The sequence below is a fragment of the Periplaneta americana genome, chromosome 11 (genome assembly GCF_040183065.1).
Source record: "Periplaneta americana isolate PAMFEO1 chromosome 11, P.americana_PAMFEO1_priV1, whole genome shotgun sequence".
In the NCBI taxonomy this organism is placed as follows: Eukaryota; Metazoa; Arthropoda; class Insecta; order Blattodea; family Blattidae; genus Periplaneta; species Periplaneta americana.
This window is the reverse complement of record NC_091127.1, coordinates 162,617,522-162,639,937: the sequence shown is the minus strand read 5'-3', so window position 1 is coordinate 162,639,937 and position 22,416 is coordinate 162,617,522. Positions and strand designations below refer to the sequence as shown.

The 22,416-nt window shown below is 34.9% G+C and overlaps 1 protein-coding gene across 1 annotated transcript in view; it reads right to left on the bottom strand.

The window, feature by feature from the left end:
• Positions 1–22,416, bottom strand: part of LOC138709535 (esterase E4-like) — a 35,671-nt gene that overhangs the window by 3,945 nt on the left and 9,310 nt on the right. Inside the window, exons 3-9 of the mRNA XM_069840365.1 lie at positions 17,463–17,625; positions 14,317–14,502; positions 11,354–11,550; positions 9,371–9,548; positions 9,101–9,285; positions 6,737–6,884; positions 1,378–1,510 (exon numbers count right to left, since the gene is read on the bottom strand). Of these exons, the coding sequence (XP_069696466.1) occupies positions 1,378–1,510; positions 6,737–6,884; positions 9,101–9,285; positions 9,371–9,548; positions 11,354–11,550; positions 14,317–14,502; positions 17,463–17,625 (1,190 nt within the window). The remainder of the gene's footprint in view (positions 1–1,377; positions 1,511–6,736; positions 6,885–9,100; positions 9,286–9,370; positions 9,549–11,353; positions 11,551–14,316; positions 14,503–17,462; positions 17,626–22,416) is intronic.

The following is a 22,416-nucleotide window of genomic DNA, read 5'->3' as shown; positions in this document are numbered from 1 at the left end:
ATTACCGATTTCAGTAATCCAAATGATTGACCGAAAAATCGTGACCAAAATGTGCTAAGTGACCTAAAAAAGTCTGACCAATAACCATTGACCAAAATAAAACTTTGAGCGAAAATACGTGACTCAAATATCCAAGACCAATATATCTGTGACCCATACATAAATTGACCAAAGTCGCTGTGATTCTCGGTATCTAGATGTTATAGAAAATTTGCTATTCCTTCAGTTAATTTCGGAAGGTTCTGATTACGTTTTCTAGCAAGATTGAGCACCACCACACTTTTAAAATGACGTTCGGAGGGGTTTGAATGAGATACTCCCACATCAACGGCTAAGACGCGTTAGAGAGCAGATAACTTTGCTCTTTACCACTGGCCTCCCAGGTCTCCGGACCTAACAAGATATATGTTGTGGAATCACGGGAACAAAGTACTCTTCAAGGAACGACCACTCATATAAATTGAGGGAAAGAAGGCAGAGGACGGACACTGGAAAGTTTTCTTTTCTCAATCGTACTATCAGGGACTGGAATGATTTACCTGCAGACTTACTAAAGGCTTTACCAACAACCAAAAATGTATTTAAAAATAGGCTTAAGGACTTTACTAATAGACGGTAGTATATTATACACACTATTTACAGGGTGTAATTGATATCTTGTTATTTGAAGTGTTGTATCAGTGAGGAAGTGTGTTGTGTCAGTGAAGTGTGTAGTGTCAGTGAAGTCTATTGTGTAAGTGAAGTGTGTTGGTGTCAATGAAGTGGCTGTGCAAAGTATTTGAACAGTGAAATGGTTAGAAGTGTTAGTGAAATCAGGTAGAATCAGTGCAGTGAGTGAGTTGACAGCGAAATAAGTGTAGTGCCGAAAGGTACTTGTGCAGGTATGAACCTGTCACACTCGTGGGTCTTAGTTCGAACTTAGGGTTAAGATACAAATTAGATTTACTTTAAATGTTATTTTAAGTGATCGTGCTTCATTTAATTTAGGATGCTCCTTGTTGTTGTTGTTGTTATTATTATTATTATTATTATTATTATTAATTACTGTTTTTATTAGTTGTGTTTATTATTAATTGTCATTATTGAGTGTAATTAGTTACCACTGCCACCAGGTATATACCCATTTGCAGTGTGAATAAATACATACATACAATAACCACGGATAAATTGGAGCGAATGTGAGAAGAATATTGTCTACATGTGTCTGTAGAAAGGGAGGACGTACATTGACGAATTGTGAGGTAGAAGGTCAGAACTTGAGTTCTACTTTTGTTTGGTGTAGACTGTATATTTTTAAGCGTTCTGCAACTAAAGTTATAGGCATCTGAATTGCCGATAATCATTTTGAATTGCTGTAATAATCAATGGCACCCTTACCCTGTTCGAGCAAAGTTTGTCCAGAGGGTGATGAGCGTGTCTATCATTTCATCGTCTTCGGATTGTTTCTCAGAACCTGGAAAGAAGTGGTCTTGTGGGAATAGGTACATCAGGTCGTCCAGGTGACACACTCCTGCAATAATGAAAACGAGTGTTACAAAGTATAACCACAGTTTAGTATATACAGCTGCGAAGCTCAATACTTACTAAATATGCAAACATAGACAGTTGAAATATGCATCCATAGATAGTTGCTAGCCACCAGGATCGCTACTATCGCCTCATCACATACTCTTTCCCTAGCAGACGATAAAATGTATTATACTTTTGATATCGTGTTCTTTTGAAAAATTAACACCTTCCTTCCATTATTGAAATACGAAATACATAAGGTTTATATATTATTTTCATAAAGTATATATGATATTTTATAAACTCACCTTCCTGGATCTTTCGGAAGAAGGATAACTCTCACCTCTTTTTCTTAGAATTTATAGTGCAACAAACGTCTCCTTGTCCGATATTATTACTCGAATTATTGTATTTTAGCCATTTACAGTTATTACAACCGATAACGAACATTTACAATTTACACAACTTTTCACAACAATGCGAAATGCGGCACAGTCAATGCCTTTTCGATCTAGACCAGGCCGTAATATATGTTCGGGTTTTCTATTTCAGTGTATGGACTCAGTGAATTATTATATTATAACTTTATTGCGTATCATAGCTAAGTTTTATTTAGTATAATGTGTCCATAAGTTCCCTTTACTTCTTGTTGCATAATATGTTGCAGAAATAATTACAAAACTGTGTTATTTTAATGTGAAGAGAATTTTACATGTTAACAGAATCTTTTCGCATCAACATTTTAAGTTTAGAATGGAAGCTATTTTGAGGTTTAAATAAAAAATAATTTATATTGTGATTTTAATATAGCACATCTACCTTCCTTGATAAAGACAGAAAATTTATCATACCACTCCTATGAAATTAGTGTACGTACGATTGTTACTTCGTCTCTTAGGTAGTAGATAAATACAATAATTCAATACTCAATTGTAGTATTAAAATACAAATAGAATGTGACGGGTGTCGTACATGACATTATGCTTAATTATAATGTATAATTGCGAATTTAGGAATATAAGATATAGTAAACATAACCTATAATATTTCCATATGAATGGCAGGGCATTGGAGACCACTAAAATTAGACAGAAACGGGCAACTGGTACAGTAAACATAACCTATAATTTCAACATATCTAAATATTCGTGCGGTGCAACTGAAAATTATTGAATCGTGCATAAATGAATGTACAATAATTTCACAATATTTAATCGAAATAAAGGCAGGTATTACACATACGAACAACGTAATTTTCACGCCAAAAATAATATTACACCTTAACTCGCAAGGAATTATATCTGAAGTGTCTGCTAATCATTGTTTTAAATTTTATTAATGCAATTACACTACATTTTAGAGAAACATATGTTACTTTTCATGCATTCCAATTAATTTATATGGTTGAAACGCCGCCCTTCGTGATCGGGTTAAGTGAGTCACGTGGTCTGCCTTACGGCCTGTATTAGATCACGATGGCAGTGACACGGTCTATTGTTCCTAGTACACACAGCGCTCCAAGCGGCTAGCAACTATCGCGAGAAATGCAAAAAATCACCCCAAGCTTCGCGACTGTATATACTACACTGTGGTATAACTACTCTCTCACTTTACGTGTTATCCGTTTCGCAACAATTCAGCTCTGTTTTTATACTACAAATGATATAAACGTTTGAAGATTATTTTCTTGCACTACTACTTAAAAGACACCCAAATAAAATGATGAACTTAGCTATTCTGGATTACACATAAAATGAATTATATACTGGGTGTTCATTTTAAAGTGTGTCATGACGTCACTGTTGTTGGGTCACCGATTTGAAGCGAGTTTCAGCTTATATGTTAGAGAAGTTGCCTATTATTTAAGGCGTTCTTCAATCTGAACTTGAGAACGTGTACGGTATAACTTGAACGTCGTAGCAACAGATGGCGGTCTGTACAGTCTGTGAGCTACCATAACCTCTTTCGAACTGTGTTTTGCGCCGGCAAGTCGTACGCAGGGTATTTGTTATCATCGGTTGCGTACGGTAACATTCCACAACACAAATCAAATGCTCCGTGTCCATGTTGACCGTCGAAGTTAATGTCAACAAATACGTAAGTAACCCTCTCCCCATATCCCGACAGTACGTATTTCCAAACAGTTCACATTCCTGCCACTACCGGCGTTACCGTACGTATCGGTACGTACTCTTCAGAATGAACGCCGTACTTGCTAGGCAACTTCTCTGCCTCTTAGGTTATACACCTCTGCGGAAGTGTAGGAAGATTGAATTCTCTAGGCTCATCGGCTAGCCACATGACGGCATACAGCGAGCCATGACACACTTTGAACTGAACACCCAGTATAATCCCAAAAGTAAAGCACCAGAGTTCATCTAATATTTGACGGTTAAGTAAAAATTTTACACAAATTCACATAAAATAACATTTCCTATTATTTGAATCACTTGTTATTTGTTTAAAGTTGAAAATAAAAATCTTAAAATCAAAATTCCTATGTTTAATTTCATATATAGGGTGTCTCAGGAGGAATGTAAAACATTTTAGGATAATGCAGTTTGGGTTAATTTTTTTTAGTTGGTTATTTAACGACGCTGTATCAACTACTAGGTCATTTAGCGTCGATGGGATTGGTGATAGCGAGATGATATTTGGCGAGATGAGGCCGAGGATTCGCCTTGGATTACCTTGCATTCACATTACGATTGGGGAAAACCTCGGAAAAAACCCAACCAGGTAATCAGCCCAAGCGGGGATCGAACCCGCGCCCGAACGCAACTTCAGATCGGCAGGCAAGCTCCTTAACCGACTGAGCCACGCCGGTGGCTAGTTTAGGTTAATATACACCGATTTAACCCAGCGGTGACCAAAACTCGAGCTGCAGTGATTACATGCGACAGACAGCCTATGAAGTAAGGAGACGGAGGAAAGGTAGTTGGCATGAAAACTACAACCAGTGGTGGTTCCTGTACTGACATCTTGATCAATCCCGCGGGTAAAAATCTCAAGCTTTGCTGTATCAGTAATGTCATTGCTGTCATCAAGAGCCAGTGAATAATATACGATTTTTCTTGCTTCTTTTTTTTAACCTTCCTCTTGAATATAATCACGAATTTTCTAAATTCTTCTCTCGATACTTGGTCGAGAAATTCATAGTTTTTCAAAATTTAAAACTTCTTATGGACAAGTTACTTAAGCTATTTTAATCATTACTTTTTTGAGAAATTTTGTTCTATTAAAAGGCTTTAGAGCACGAGATATTTCAAACCCCATTAGGTAGCTGACTTCCTTACATTTATTTATCTCATCTTTCTCTTCCTGGCTATGATTTAAGACATGGTAATTCCTGGCGATTAACAGTTCGTTGGCACATAATATTGAATCAGTTTTTATACAATATTATTATTAAATGAATAACCAATAAATAGTTACCCTCATCTAAAGATTAAGAAGATTAAAATTAAGATAAAACCTAATAATTATATCCTTCTAGGGAGGAGATTTAAAAATATCAATATTCATGCATTTACAGAAAAATTATAGAAATACATACTTAGTGGTCAGTAATAATAATAATAATATTAATAATAATAATAATAATAATACATTATTCAGCGTGACAATTAATGTTTCTATATACTCCTAATTGAACCGTTGAGCAAAGTAAACATATTACATTTTCTCCGACAGAACAACAAAAAAGTTCTCCTTCTCATTCTTTACGAAACCACCTCTTACTGCTTGTAGAGACAGAGTTTGTAGAGCGACATGATACCGCCACTGCTTGTCTTCAGTACGTGAATGAAACACACAGCAATGTACAGGAACCTTCTCGTACCCGTCTGAATGCCATGATTACACGATGTAATTTTCATTGTGAACGGATCTCTAGACTTCGGACATATGTATATCAGGAAATCGATATAGGTTAACCAAACTACATTGTCTTGAAATATTTTACATTCCTACTGAGACACCCTGTATACTCATTGAACAAGTAAGATTTTAGGGAATGTAAAGTTATTATAACACGACCCAACTTCGAAAAACTACACAATTACTAATATTGGTAACGGTAAATGAATTTCGGTGTTATGTTTCATACAGAAAACAATTCCCAAGAAACTAGTTCGATTAATTAAAATGTGTCTCAGTGAGTCGTACAGCAGAGTTCGTATAGGTCAGTTTCTGTCAGATCCGTTTCCAATTCACTGTGGGCTAAAGCAAGGAGATGCACTATCACCTTTACTTCTTAACTTTGCTCTAGAGTACGCCATTAGGAAAGTCCAGGATAACAGATAGGGTTTGGAATTGAACGGGTTACATCAGCTGCTTGTCTATGCGGATGACGTGAATATGTTAGGAGAAAATCCACATACGATTAGGGAAAATACAGAAATTTTACTGGAAGCAAGTAAAGAGATATGTTTGGAAGTAAATTCCGAAAAGACAAAGTATATGATTATGTCTCGTGACGAGAATATTGTACGAAATGGAAATATAAAAATTGGAAATTTATCTTTTGAAGAGGTGGAGAAGTTAAGATATCTGGGAGCAACAGTAACAAATATAAATGATACTCGGGACGAAATTAAACACACAATAAATATGGGAATTGCCTGTTATTATTCGGTTGAGAAACTTTTATCATCCAGTCTGCTGTCGAAAAATCTGAAAGTTAGAATTTACAAAACGGGTATATTACCGGTTGTTCTGTATGGTTATGAAACTTGGACTCTCACTTTGAGAGAGGAACAGAGATTAAGGGTGTTTTAGAGTAATGTGCTTAGGAAAATATTTGGGGCTAAGCGGGATGAAGTTACAGGAGAATGGAGAAAGCTACACAACACAGAACTGCACGCATTGTATTCTTCACCTGACATAATTAGGAACATTAAATCCAGAGGTTTGAGATGGGCAGGGCATGTAGCACGTATGGGCGAATCCAGAAATGCATATAGAATGTTAGTTGGAGGCCGGAGGGAAAAAGACCTTTAGGGAGGCCGAGACGTAGATGGGAAGATAATATTAAAATGGATTTGAGGGAGGTGGGATTTGATGATAGAGAATGGATTAATTTTGCTCAGGATAGGGACCGATGGCGGGCTTATGTGAGGGCGGCAATGAACCTCCGGGTTCCTTAAAAGCCAGTAAGTAAGTAAGTAAGTAAGTAAGTAAGTAAGTAAGTAAGTAAGTAAGTAAGTAAGTAATAAATCAGCCTCACCATAATCTCGCGTCTTGTCCCCGAAATGGACACTGAAGCTGTTGGTGCCTCTATAGTCAAACAGGTAGTAGTACACCGTGGCGCTCCTGGAGGAATGTAGCTGAGCTGCAATATGGGACCCGTACGTGAAGAACACATCTGTGTACATCTGTAACAAGAAGGCAGACGAAACATGGAATTCAAGAAAAGAATTTCTCTAAACTTGCAGGATAGTATTTTTTTTTTCATTTCAATTTCTTATTAGACATTAATGGTGATGTTTTAAGTTTAAATCATATTTCAATAATAGAAATCATACAAATAAAATTGATAGTGAACTTAAATATAGGGGTCCCTCAGAGCACTGTTGTTGGTCCCATTTTATTTTTGATTTATATATTCAATTCAATTTATTAAGCCATTAAACATACAGTGATAGGCTTCGTCACAATACGGAAGGAAGGAAGGAAAAACATACATTTGAAAATACACATATAATTAAAAACAGTAAAGTTTAATGAGAATGAAAACAGAAAGCATTTTGAAACTCTAAAATTAATGAAAACACTTCACTCTTAATGTAATAATTGTAACTAAATGTAAATAACTTTATTTATTAAAAAACAATTTCGTATGAATTTATGTTAAGAAACTCATCTACAGAGTGGAAAGGATTAATTAAAAGCCAATTATAAAATCTAGCTTTGAAACTATTGGTTGGTAACTTATGATATTGACTGGGAAGCTTATTATATAATTTCATCCCCATGACAGAAAAATTTGTACTAGTTTTATGTAATCTACTGTATGGAATATTAATTTTTCACTATTTATAATTTCATGATCATGTATATTGGCTATTAATGAGTAATTGTCAATATTTTGTCGAGTGTAAAGGACTAGGTCGTATATTTATAAATTTATGACAGTTAATATCTGTGATTGTTTGAAAAGAGGTCGACAATGTTCAAGATAGTTTGATTGACATAGAATTCTAATGGCTTTCTTTTGCAAAATCAAGGCACTCCCAATTTTGCTACCATTTCCCCAGAAAATTAAGGCATACCTAATTATCGACTGAAAGAACGAAAAGCAGGCACATCTTAAATAATTTTGAGAAACGGAAGTCACTATTTCTTTAATAAATATATAACTCTTGATAATTTTGTGCATATATATTCGATATGTTTTTCCCATGTTAAACTAGAGTCTATAAAAAGTTCTAGAAATTTGGTATAGTTTTGTATGTTGTCCTTTTTTATTACATGATTTAGGGTAAAAGTTATGTTGATGGTCTTTTCTTGATTAAGCACTAAAACCATTAGATTCAAACCATAAAGCCATCTGTGATAGAATATCATTGGTTAGTGCATGTAATTCACTCAGAGTAGAGCTAGAACATAAGAATGTAGTGTCGTCAGCATGATTTGTAACCGATTTACACAAATATAATGTGGTTATATATTCATATGCGGACGATACCATAATTATTTTTGGTAGAAAATCTTGGAAAAACACTTACATTACTTAGAATAATAGACTACAGGTAAGTAAACAGTGGTTTGATTCAAAGCTCTTTCCTTAAACACATCCAAAACAACTGTTGTTCCATTTCCACTAAGATCTAGTGGTCTTAAATCTCTTCAATCTTCCCTTAACATCAACATTCATCTATTTTAATTGAATCCTCAGAAGTTAATATTCCTAATAATTAGGTGAAGAATACAATGCGTGCAGTTCTGCGTTGTGTAACTTTCTCCATTCTCCTGTAACTTCATCCCGCTTAGCCCCAAATATTTTCCTAAGCACCTTATTCTCAAACACCCTTAACCTATGTTCCTCTCTCAAAGTGAGAGTACAAGTTTCACGACCATACAGAACAACCGGTAATACAACTATTTTATAAATTATTCTAACTTTCAGTTTTTTTGAAATCATACTAGATGGCATAAGCTTCTTAACCAAATAATAGCAGGCATTTCCCGTAATTATTCTGCGTTTAATTTTCTCTCGAATGTCATTTATATTTGTTACTTTTGCGCCAAGATAATTGCATTTCTCCACTTTTTCAAAGGATTTTATTTTGCGAGTTTGAATAAATCAATAATTTGTGGAATTTCTCACATGAAGATTAATTCTTTTTAATAATACTGTTATGAACAAATTCTACTGATTAATTCATTACATTAGGGTAAAGCTTATGCAGAAAAATCTTATCTGTGTTAAGAGTGCGGAGGATGGAATTCCATGCAAAATCTGAAAGTTGATTCTTGTTTTGCAGTACCATGATTCTTTCTCATTATATTTTTTTTTGTATCAGCAGTAAATAGCCTACGACGATTACAGAAAACATAAGTTCCATCTTATACAGTTACGTAGACCTACCTGTTGAAGTTCCTTTACTGTATTGTTGCTGATTGGTTGATCACCGAAGTAGAATTTTCTGATGCGGCCAGCAATGCTCTTGAGATCTTCACGGGGAGCAGACTCCCGGAAGAACATAATCATCGGCACCAGTTCGTCGAACTTGCGGTTTAGTTCTTCGACTAGTCCCTGCGTTCCATATACAGCTGTTGCAAAAGAGAAAAAATTAGACTAATTATGAAGAAATATGGACCATAGGCTATCAATAGTTATGCACCACTTGTATCTTACTAGAAGCCATAATTGCACCGTCGGCCGAATTAAGTCCCACCATCCATGGTACAAGGTCCAGACTGTCAGAACTGAGAAGGATATCCACTGGTTTCTCTCTCAAGAACGCTTCGTCTCCTTCTTCAACGTCAGTCTCAACGACTGGCTTGAATGGTATCATGGGGTCAATATTCCACTCCTGAAACAAAACAGATAAAATTAATCTTATTTTACATGGTGGTTATTTCTTCTATTTGCACTAATAACGGAATTTGCCTATGTATTAGTATTAGTAGTATTAGTATTTATTTATTTAACCTGGTAGAGATAAGGACGTCAGGCCTTCTATGCCCTCTACCAGGAGATTCCAACTATAATATGAAGAATAAAATTACAATTATGTCGCTGGACTTTTGAATCACCCTGTAATTGAAAATGAAAATGTGGTATAATTGAATTTCTATTCATATCGAAATGTTAATGAGAGATAAACTCTGCAGTAATTAGCAGTTATTATTTAAATGTCTGGTTTAACGGAGTGTAGCACATATGGGCGAATCTATAAATGCATATAGAGTGTTATAGTCGCGACGCTGTTATTACCGGCGTAACTCCTCCTCTATGCTTACGTCACAGGAAGTGAAGGCTCTATAAAGTCTAGGTAGGTACTCTATAGGTAGGTACTATCGTTCGCCATTTTTGTTCTTTCGTTGCCGAGCTACCATACGAGGAATATATTTGCCACGCCGTTAAATATTATCATGTCGTAGCTCCTATGATAATAAATCAAACGCACTGTAATTTAGCAAATAATTGAGCGGCAAATAACGTCTTCGTGTGCTTTCTGCGAACTCCAACGAAAGAGCCAAAATGGTGGGCGATTATATTAAGTATTTATCGAGCCTTAAGAAATGAATAACGTCTTCATAAGCGAATCACAAGACGCACACGTTTAAATGTAGCCGACCTGCAACGCGATTGGCTTCTGGAAATTAGAACGACGGACTATAGTTGGGAGGCCGGAGGGAATAAGACCTTTGGGGAGGCCGAGACGTAGATGGGAAGATGATATTAAAATGTATTTGAGGGAGGTGGGATATGATGATAGAGACTGGATTAATCTTGCTCAGTATAGGGACCTATGGTGGGCTTATGTGAGGGCGACAATGAACCTCCGGGTTCCTTAAAAGCCAGTAAGTAAGTAAGTAAGTAAGTAAGTAAGTAAGTAAGTAAGTAAGTAAGTAAGTAAGTAAGTAAGTAAGTAAGTAAGTAAGTAAGTAAGTAAGTAAGTAAGTATTTCAAAGACCTTACTCATAAGTAGAGAATTCAATCCGACATCGGAACTGGAATCCGGTGTGGCTTAGTGGATAAAGCGTCAGCACGTATAGCTGAAAACCCAGGTTCGAGTCCCGGTGCCGGAGAGAATTTTTCTCCGCTACACCCAGCCTTCATCATATGGTAATGCAGAATTCCTACACGTAAATATCATATGTACACCACTATAATAGAAATATTCAGGTCAAGATGCATGTCTTCATCCATTTACGGAAGGGGACGTCCTCTGTATAACCGGTTCCTGAGTTCCCAGCCTTCCGCAATATCTCTGTCAGGATTCATTCCTTAAGAGGACTTCCAAGGGCGCTTCGTCGATACCTTGGTAGGGACATTGGAATGGATCTTTGTGCTGGTCACCTTGGCGATGTGAACGTAAGGCGGGGGAGGTAGGAGCCTCCATTGGGTGAGCGGATGAAGGGTCACATGCGGCCGGTGGGCTAGTACATCCTCATCCTCATTCATCCCATACACTTCGGGGTGCACAATAGGCCTCAGAATGGCCGAGGTACAAAGGGTCGTCTTAACACACCCGTAGCCTAACCTAACCTAAACTAATTATATAGGAAGACAAACTGTTTGTTGTCAGTAGATATTTCAATGTTTCTCAGTATGCATAAAAGCAGGCTCAATTTTGTCTTTGACTATAGTATCATTATTTGAATCACTTACAGTGTACTTGTGATCCTGATTGACTATATCTGAAGCATCCTTCGTCTTAAGACAAGATATCATATCCTTGCTGGTTTGAGTTGGGCAATCCAGAAAAGTAGCTAGTTTCTCAGCCATGTATCTGGTGGTGCCATTAGGTGCATGGGCCCATGGACATAGCGTGTTTCCACTTTGAGATATACCACGATGGAACAAACCTGCAATGTGAAATTGATTTCAGTTATTTTATTTTGTCGATAGTTATTGGCAGACACCGGAACTTTGGCAGAATGCCTTTTTAAATGTGTTAAATCTATCTTCATTTTAAAAGTAAATCTGTACGAATTATACCTTTGTGATTGAAACGTCACAGTTTTATGTTGCCCTTTTCTGCCTTTTTTAAATGTAAGTGCCTAATTTACAAAATAATAATGCTTTTTTGCCTTTATTTGATTATTTATCTATTATTTATTAATTTATTATTAAAAATTGTCTAAAAGTATATATTTTAATTTATTTCTATAACCGCAACAATGAAAGTGACTTCACCGAATGTATATTATTGTCTTTCAGTCAGTTTATATCCTCTTTGCAGCAATGAGTTCTGCCGTGTAAAAAATGTATAACAGTAGGCCTAAGCGTTTTAATTATCGCTTGTATTTATTTGACAAGGCAACAATGAGTACGGGTCTAGCGTTATTTTTAACGGTTATTTTTCTTTCATTTTTCATTGTGACGTTGTTGTAACTATAGTCCCGTCGTTCTGATTTCCGGCAGCCAATCACGTTGCAGGTCGGCTACATTTAAACGTGTGCGTCTTGTGATTCGCTGATGAAGATGTTAAGCATTTCCTAAGGCTGAATAAATACTTAATATATAATCGCCCTCCATTTTGGCTCTTTCGTTGGCGTTCGCAGAAAGCACACATGGATGTTATTTGCAGCTCAATTATTTGCTGAATTGCAGTGCATTTGATTTATTATCATAGGAGCTACGATATGATAATGTTTAACGGTGTGGCAAATAGATTCCTCGTATGGTAGCTCGGCAACGAAAGAACAAAAATGGCGAACGATACTACCTACCTAGACTTTATAGAGCCTTGACTTCCTAAGACGTAAGCAAAGAGGAGGAGTCACGCCGGGAATAACAGCGTCGCGACTATAGCAGCAAGATGCCGAAATTCAGTGTTGCTTTACGCAGTAAATTGCAAACTTACGTTAATACTTTTGGATCCGACGTATTTTGTACTGACGGTAAAGTCAGTGAACTACGAAAAGAAATATTTCATATCGCAACATATCAGTACAACCAAACACAAAAATGCTGTTTCCAAGACTACTGGGAAGAAAATTTATTTGCTTTCAACAATGTCTTTGATCGGCGGGAAAAGACACTTAAGTCAAAAAAGTCGATTTTACTGTTGTACTTAATGACACAAGTCTAGTATTTTTTTTATAATTTTTGAAATAATAAAATTTCTTGTATTTGAAATTGAAAAGAGTCTTACTTTAACCAACATACATGAATTTCATTAATATACTTATATTCAGTTAAGAATAAATTAAAAAGAAAGTCTCTCCTGAAAAATTATTATTATTATTATTATTATTATTATTATTATTATTATTATTATTATTATTATTATTTTTTACTTATGTGGCTTTTCCCGCCGACCAAAGAATTGCAACATCGAGGCAAAAATCTCAATTTGCATTCAACTTATGTAAAGCTTTTCTTGCTGTTGAAATCCCTTTGTGGAAAGTGCAAGGTTGTGGGTCTAGTGTAAGGTTTTTGTAATTGCCTTTTTGCCTGCATATTTTAGCTATTTATAATGCCTTTTGGCCTGCCTCTTTTAGCTATTTATAATGCCTTTTTGCCTGCCTATTTTAATGATTCATAATGCCTAAACTTCTGGTTTCTGGTTATAAGTTAAATGATTACAGTTCTATATTTATAACTATTATTGAAAAAAAGAGACACAATGAGCTTCAATATGAGTAGCACTACCATTCAGTTTTATTATGACTAGCCGTACCCGTGCGCTCCGCTGCACCCGTTAGAAATAAATATAAAGTAATTACATAATTAAAATAGGACGTTTGATCCAGGGAACATTCGTGTTTGATAAAAGGATAAATCGTTTATTATGTTACTTAATTTAAATTGTATTTGCATAATTAAAATGCGATCATTTTGATCCAGAGACCACTCATTTGATCATAAAAATTATTTTAGGAAATACAGGAAACGAATGTACAGAATAGCCTATCAAGTTTTCTGTGCATAAGAAGCTATTTTAATCTTACCTGTCCTCGATTCACTCAGAAGTTACTGTAATAACATTATAGCATTATGTCCATCTAGAGAAACTACACTTTCCAATTGTTAATTTAGCTTTTGATATTACTTCGTACAAACACAGAAACATTATCTGTAGGCTATCTTTAATAGCTTTCGATTGTTGCTGTCCAAGGCTCCTTATAGACGAAGTCATTTGTTTTTTAATTCATTACACGGCCTTAGATGGCAGTTATTTTAATTTTAAAACTCATTTATCTCATTAAATATCAGTCCTATCAAAATTTTGCAGAGAATAAAACTTATCGGAAATTATTTTTAAAGAAACTTTTGTTATGTAACTTTTTCACAAAAACCAATAATAAGCTAGATATTTCGATTTATTTAATTCAGGCCCCCTTACAACCCCCCTTTAAATAATGTATTTTGAATGCCATATAGCCTAAAATCTAAGTTACAACGAACTTAATTTATATTCCAATTTTCATCGAAATCCGTTCAGCCATTATCGCGTGAAAAGGTAACAAACATACAGACAGACATACAAACAAAAATGTCAAAAAAGCGATTTTCGGTTTCAGGGTGGTTAATTGTATATGTTAGGACCAATTATTTTTGGAAAATCGAAAATTATCAGAAAAATTTCGGCTACAGATTTATTATTAGTATAGATTAAATTATACCTTTACTTAGTGGTGAAAGCATGTGATAGTGAACACTACCGCCACCTGCACTCTCTCCGAAAATAGTCACACTGTTAGGATTTCCACCAAACGCTGCGATGTTGTCTTGCACCCAGCGCAGTGCTGCCACCTGGTCCTTCAGTCCATTGTTGCCGGGACACACGGTATCTCCAGTGCTGAGGAATCCTAACAAAGAGTTCATATCAGTACTGGTTCCATATAAAGGTACGTGGATTCTGGAAGGAACTTGGTGAAGGTGGAAGTGAGCAAAACTTAGGTGTATAGATGAGGCGAGATCTGACATGAGAGCTGTGCGAGAGGAGAAAGAATGAGCTATCAGAAAGTGAGTTCATGTCAGACAAACCTATCTCTCTCCGTAATCATTCGTGATGTAACCACGGCACATGATAAGGTGACAGGACAGATCTTGCCTCATCTACTGTATTTAAGTCATACAAATTGGAGTATTACAATGCAGTACATCATTGATGCCCATAGGAGCAAGCGCGCGCTTTAGAGCTCATGAGAGCCTGAGCGCTTTACAGCGGAAAGGAAAGAGACAGACGAAAGAGGTAGTATATGCCGCTTGGTTGAGCTATATTCAGGGAAGGCCAGCACTGATTCAATAGATAAAGGGAAGAGAACTTGTTAAAACTGTATCCATGTTAATTTTTAGATTTGCCTGAGAAGTATAAGTGCATTATAAGAATGTAAGTTTTAATTTTAATGCTCATTTTTAACAAGTTTGATTTTTTTATTCAAAAGAAATATTTTCTCAACTTTTCGTATAGAAAAGTGAAATTTTCAGATATAGGTATATTTATTTAATAGCCTTACAGAATGTTTTCGTAAATCTAATATACCGTATATACGTATTACTGAAGATAGTGTATTCAAAATTTTGAAAATATTCGCATGGAAATTGTTTGTAAGGAAATGAATTCACAAAGCAGCTACTGTTACATCATAAGCAAAAGATACGTGCCCATGTGTTGTAAAAATGTCAGCTCTATAGCTTCAGCACATTTCGAGAATATAATTTAATATTCTGATGATAGGAAGTTTCTCACCAATGTCACCTTAAAAGCATAATACGATATGAGTTTTGTTATGCAATATTAGTTACACTTAAAACATATACAGTACCTAGATAACTTTTCTTTGTACTGTAATATTATTTTGATTAGTTTATTGATTACTTTTGTAAGGCTAAAGATATCATCAATATCAATTCCAACTCGTCATGTCATACTGGATCTCTTTCTTTGGAATATCACTTTCTTTATGAATGATGTGTTTCATTCACTTAATACAGTATAATTATACACTATGGAATTTAAGTGAATATTCCTTCTTAACTCTCTATTATGTTATTAAGATTTAAAACACAAGTGCAATATTAAGAAATCAGCGTTAGTACTTTTTTTACAGACAATACTGGGTGTTCATTTCAAAGTGTGTCATGACGTCACTGTTGTTGGGTCACCGATTTGAAGCGAGTTTCAGTTTATATGTTGGAGAAGTTGCCTATTATTTAAGGCGTTCTTCAATCTGAACTTGAGAACGTGTACGGTATAACTTGAACGTCATAGCAACAGATGGCGGTCTGTACGGTCTGTGTGCTACCATAACCTCTTTCAAACTGTGTTTTGCGCCTGCAAGTCGTACGCAGGGTATTTGTTATCATCGGTTGCGTACGGTAACATTCCACAACACAAATCAAATGCTCCGTGTCCATGTTGACCGTCGAAGTTAATGTCAACAAATACGTAAGTAATCGTCTTAACCCTCTCCCCATATCCCGACAGTACGTATTTCTAAACAGTTCACATTCCTGCCACTACCGGCGTTACCTTACGTATCGGCACGTACTCTTCAGAATGAACGCCGTACTTGCTAGCCAACTTCTCTGCCTCTTAGATTATACACCTGAGCTGCGGAAGTGTAGGAAGACTGAATTCTCTAGGCTCATCAGCTAGCCACATGACGGCATACAGCGAGCCAAGACACATTTTGAACTGAACACCCAGTATAGATAATATCAAACAGAAAGAAGCCATATCAAAATAACGACATAAAATTTCACGTTCTGTTTGAAGTTTGTGCACCACTGTCTTAATCCAACAAGCTGATTATTCATATACACAACCCTTCCTCTTTCCATACTTAGCGCTTAATGCTTAAAGTTCGAGAATTCCATAGATTCGATTCGAAACTGAAATTATTCAAATTTCCTTACTTAAATGATTTCTGTATGATTGTACGTACAGTAATATGCTATATTTTTATTTTACGTAAACACCCATCGGTGTCCACTACGAACTGTCTGTAGTGCCATTGTTTGAATATTGATGAGACATTTTTGACCATCTCTAATACCACTTAAAGATATAGAATGATATAGAAAGTCGAAGAGAAAACATTTCCATTTCGGACCTCCAGTAAAATACTGTCGAAAATCACATATTACTTTCGTAAATAATTTTAATTATAAAATAGTAAATTATCAAAGGTTTTTGTAAATATTATTAAAATTTTTACAGCAGTATTTTAGGATATCTTTACAAATCACAATTTCTCAGTTACGACACTATTTTACTGGGAGTGCGCTCCGGTCTGCAGGTAAAGAGCTGAGAAGTGGGGATTCCAATAGTTTGACAGGAAAGTTACATAAAAGCAAGTTCCACTTTATGTTTTGAACTGTTGTGTGTTAACAGTTTATATAAGCAATTGTTTTTTTTTATAAGTGTTCTTCTTCGTAATTACATCCTAGCAGGGGCGTATTTTGCGGGCTACCGGGGCTACCAGCGGTAGCCCAAGGAAATTACAAAAGAAAAAGTTTATAATATAACATAATGTAATAATTTTGTATTATTAGTTTTACCATAGTAATTAAAATTAAAGTAATTGTTAGATATATTTTGTGTAATAATAGGGTCAGCGGTAGCCCAAACCTTTTAACCAGTATACGCCACTGCATCCTAGCCTTCTGTGGCTTTTCCAAGGCTGTTTTGATCTGTTGATAATGGAAAATTCCTTTGTTAGACTTATAATAAACTCAACTGAGGTTAAGCTAAATCATCAATTAATCGATTAAATTGAGACCCAAAAGTGTCTTACGAAAATTAAAACAAGCTAGAACTTACCCAGTGGTCCAAGCCGGTAATTAATCGTGACAAGAATGACATCCTTATCCAGCAGATACTGTGGCCCGTAGATATCACTTCTTCCGCTTCCAGAAAACCATCCTCCACCATGAATCCAGAACATTACGTCAAACGGTACGAAGGAAGAACTGCCGTCAGGTAACTGACAGGTAAAGCATACACAGGAGGATGTTAATAGGGGTCTAATTTTTCCAAAATATGTAGACTACAACTTCTAAGCATTTGGATGTAACATTATACAGAGCGTCTATAGGCCTATATATTACATGCAAAGCGTCTTTTGTTTTCACTAATGTCTATTAATTCGTAAGAAACAACTTGTGATTCAGTGACAAGTTTCACAAGACTTAATAACATGATTAGCTTTTAACAACAACAACAATAACAACAATAATAAAATAGACCTTATAATAATAATAATAATAATAATAATAATAATAATAATAATAATAATTTATTTATTTAGAATATTAATGTGCGAAACAACAGCACAAGGCCAATTACAGTTTAGCACAGGTACAAAACGAAACAAAACAACAAATGATGATGAGAATGAATGATAGAAAATGGCAATGAGATGAAAATACAATCAATATAATAGTATACATTACTCAATTGACCAAAATGCAACAAAATAAATAGCACAAATAATATTATTAAAATTAGTTCAGTGAGATAATTAAAATGATGGCAATTAAATAAAATGTATTATAATTGAATTAATGAAACCATATAAATGAAGACAGGAATCATATAATTAATATTGTAAGTTATGCAAATGACGAGAATAGTATGATACATATCTAACAATGGCATAAATAATAAAACTGACATAAAACTCGAAAAGTATATACTACACATTAAATGGATCCAAGTTCAATCCATGCAAATTAGCATATTTAATGCATCTGCAGACCGGAGACAGAGATTTAGAATTCCTATTATAAAACAATTTATGAAATCTTAAACCCTTAGCTGGAATACGAAGACTGATATTGCTTATGAAAGATTCACAATCAATATCACCCTTAATGACTTTACAAAAAAATAAATAATCAAGATCCTGACGTCTGGTGATCAAACTACCGCAATTGAAATATTCGCAATTAGTCTCATAGTTATAATCGAAATTTGGTAAAAATCTATAAGAACACAGGGAAATAAATTTTCTTTGAATATTCTCCAATTTAGCCGAGTCAGTGGAAGTAATGGAGTTCCATACAACAGATGCATATTCAAGCTTGGATCTAACCAATGTATAGTATAAAATTAATAAACACATAGGAGTAGAAAAAGAATAAGTTATAGACCTAATTAGACCAAGCATTCTTAATGAATGGGTATAAATATATTGCACATGATCATGAAAATATAATTTTGAATCAAGTAGAACACCAAGACCTCTAATACAATCTTTCTTAGTAATTATAACATTACTACTACTACTAATAATAATAATAATAATAATAATAATAATAATAATAATAATAATAATAATAATAATAATAATAATAATAATAATAATCAGTGGCGTAGCGTCAATGTAAGCTAAAAAGCTCAGCTTCCCCAGTTAATAATAATTTCATAATAAACATTCAGTCTATGGAAAAAATTATTTATTAATTTTAACAGAGTTTATATTTACGCGTCAAATATTGTGATGCGGCAGCTCAAGATGATTTGTGATGCAGCAGTAAACAAGAAGCCTGCACACACCAGCTTCCAAGCAGACTGGTATCTTACACTCATTCTTCTGTGTAACCCACCCCGCAGATTTTCCATCCCTTTCTAACTAAACTACCCTGGTCGCAAGGCTCGCAAGAAGCTAGCTTTGACATTGAAAATAAGTAGTTTCCGAGTTATCCCTATTCGTCAGTTGTGTTCAGTTGAAGTGTTAGTGTACATTGTGGCTGATATAATAAATAATGTGTGAAATAACATTTCCTGACACCAATTTACTTGAATTTTAGGACAATTCTATTATCAAGACTGACTTACGAACAAAAGTGAGATCTAAAAAACAAATGGCCGACTCCCTTGCTGTCAATGAAGGGCACAATCAAAAGACAGACGCATACTTACGTACTGTATCTATTGACCGTCAATATTGTGATTTCTCTAAGTATGACAGGGAGTGAGCTAATGTTATACGTATACGTGTCTATTTGTTAGAGATATGTGTAAACCGTGAAATCATATTTTACTACGTACCATTTGAGGTCATGCCTTATTGGTGTTACTTACGAGGTTCAAACCAATCTTCGACTGCTGACTTGACATTGACTACTATTTATTTTAAGACTATTTTTGTAATACGTTTTCTCATATTGCATGAAAGACAACTTGAGTTAGCTTCCCCTGCTCAAAATTTCATGCTACGCCACTATAATAATAATAATAATAATAATAATAATAATAATAATAATAATAATAATAATAATACTTACTTACTTACTGGCATTTAAGGAACCCGGAGGTTCATTGCCGCCCTCACATAAGCCCGCCATTGGACCGTATCCTGAGCAAGATTAATCCATTCTCTATCATCATATCCCACCTCCCTCAAATCCATTTTAATATTATCTTCCCATCTACGTCTCGGCCTCCCCAAAGGTCTTTTTCCCGCTGGCCTCCCAACTAACACTCTATATGCATTTCTAGATTCGCACATACGTGCCACATGCCCTACCCATCTCAAACGTCTGGATTTAATGTTCCTAATTATGTCAGGTGAAGAATACAATACGTACAGCTCTGCGTTGTGTAACTTTCTCCATTCTCCTGTAAGTTCATCCCTCTTAGCCCCAAATATTTTCCTAAGAACCTTATTCTCAAACACCCTTAATCTCTGTTCCTCTCTCAAAGTGAGAGTAGAAGTTTCACAACCATACAGAACAATATATAATAATAATAATAATAATAATAATAATAATAATAATAATAATACTAATAATAATGATGAATGAGAGTAAATGCGCAATAATAATAATAATAATAATAATAATAATAATAATAATAATAATAATAATAATAATAATAATAATAATAATAATGAATGAGAGTAAATGCGCAATAATAATAATAATAATAATAATAATAATAATAATAATAATAATAATAATGAATGAGAGTAAATGCGCAATAATAATAATAATAATAATAATAATAATAATAATAATAATAATAATAATAATAATAATACTAATAATAATGATGAATGAGAGTAAATGCGCAATAATAATAATAATAATAATAATAATAATAATAATAATAATAATAATAATAATACTAATAATAATGATGAATGAGAGTAAATGCGCAATAATAATAATAATAATAATAATAATAATAATAATAATAATAATAATAATAATAATGAATGAGAGTATATGCGCAATAATAATAATAATAATAATAATAATAATAATAATAATACTAATAATAATGATGAATGAGAGTAAATGCGCAATAATAATAATAATAATAATAATAATAATAATAATAATAATAATAATAATGAATGAGAGTATATGCGCAATAATAATAATAATAATAATAATAATAATAATAATAATAATGAATGAGATTAAATGCGCAAAAATGTGCTTAAGGTGAGTTAATTAGTCTGAGCAAAAGTTATCAAGCGATGAACGTCTTTCGGCGCACTTTTCGACGTGGTATCGTTCACATGGGTTTTTGCACAATTCGCACCCTCATTTTTGGTTCGGCTCGTGGAAACTCTTCGTGCTGCATACCTTGTGATGGAAACCACGGATTGCGTATCGTGTTAGGATGAGCCTCATCTCGTAGTTGGGTCGTGTCCACTCCCTCGTACACATGGCCTCTGTTGTGTAGAATTCGCTGCGGATGTCTTTCCTCTTCTCCTGCAGTCCTTGGAGCTAGTCTCATATGCGGTGGTGCTCGGTAGCAGTAGCTGTCTTCTAATGTCTTCGATGAAGAAAGTCTCTCTCATTAGGATATACGTCATTCTCGATGGTGCCGTTTTTCCGACTCCTAGCACTCTTTTCATGAAGCGTGCTTTCACTGTTTCTATTTGTGCCAAGTCTCTGCTTGTAAGTTTTCCCCAAATTATGTTCATTCCAAATGTTGCTATGGGGGTTATGACTGTCATGGCTGTTTCTGTTGATAATTGCTGGAGGTGGTTGATGCCGTATATTGCTCTAAGGCTGGCCGTCCACTGGAACCGAATTCGGCCGAATAACAACTCGGCCGTTTACAGTCGTACACGGCCGAATGATCCCACAACAAGAGAATGCATTGGCGCGCGTCCATTACACTCATCCTATTCGGCCGTTTGCGGCCGAAGACGGCCGAATGACGATTGGATCCAATTCAGATGGGATTTTCCGGTCTCATTCGGCCGAACAGAGCAACACGTGGTCACTGTTTCCATAAATTTCGCCATGAACGCCGAAAAATTAATTAGATCTTGTATTTTTTTTTCATTAAACAAGTGAACTAAAACTTTTAAGGCTTAACAAATTATTATTCATGTACTACTTACTTTAATATCACTGACAAACGTTTCTCAGGTGGTACAACTTCTCTGAAATTTGACCATTTTGAGATTGATGGACGAATTACATTTAAAATATATTTAATGTATAAACATTCATCCGATAGTAATCGAAAAACAGCACTATCTTCTAGAAGTTTATTGTGTAGGTGTAGATGATGAAACTTACCCAGGGAGATAGTCACCCAACGCAGAACTGCACGCTGTATTCCTTACCTGACATAATTAGGAACATTAAATCGAGACGTTTGAGATGGGCAGGGCATGTAGAAGGTATGCATACAGAGTGTTAGTTGGGAGGCCGGAAGGAAAAAGACCTTTGGGGAGGCCGAAACGTAAATAGGAGAATAATACGAGTATTAAAGGATTTGAGGGAGGTGGGATTTGATGATAGAG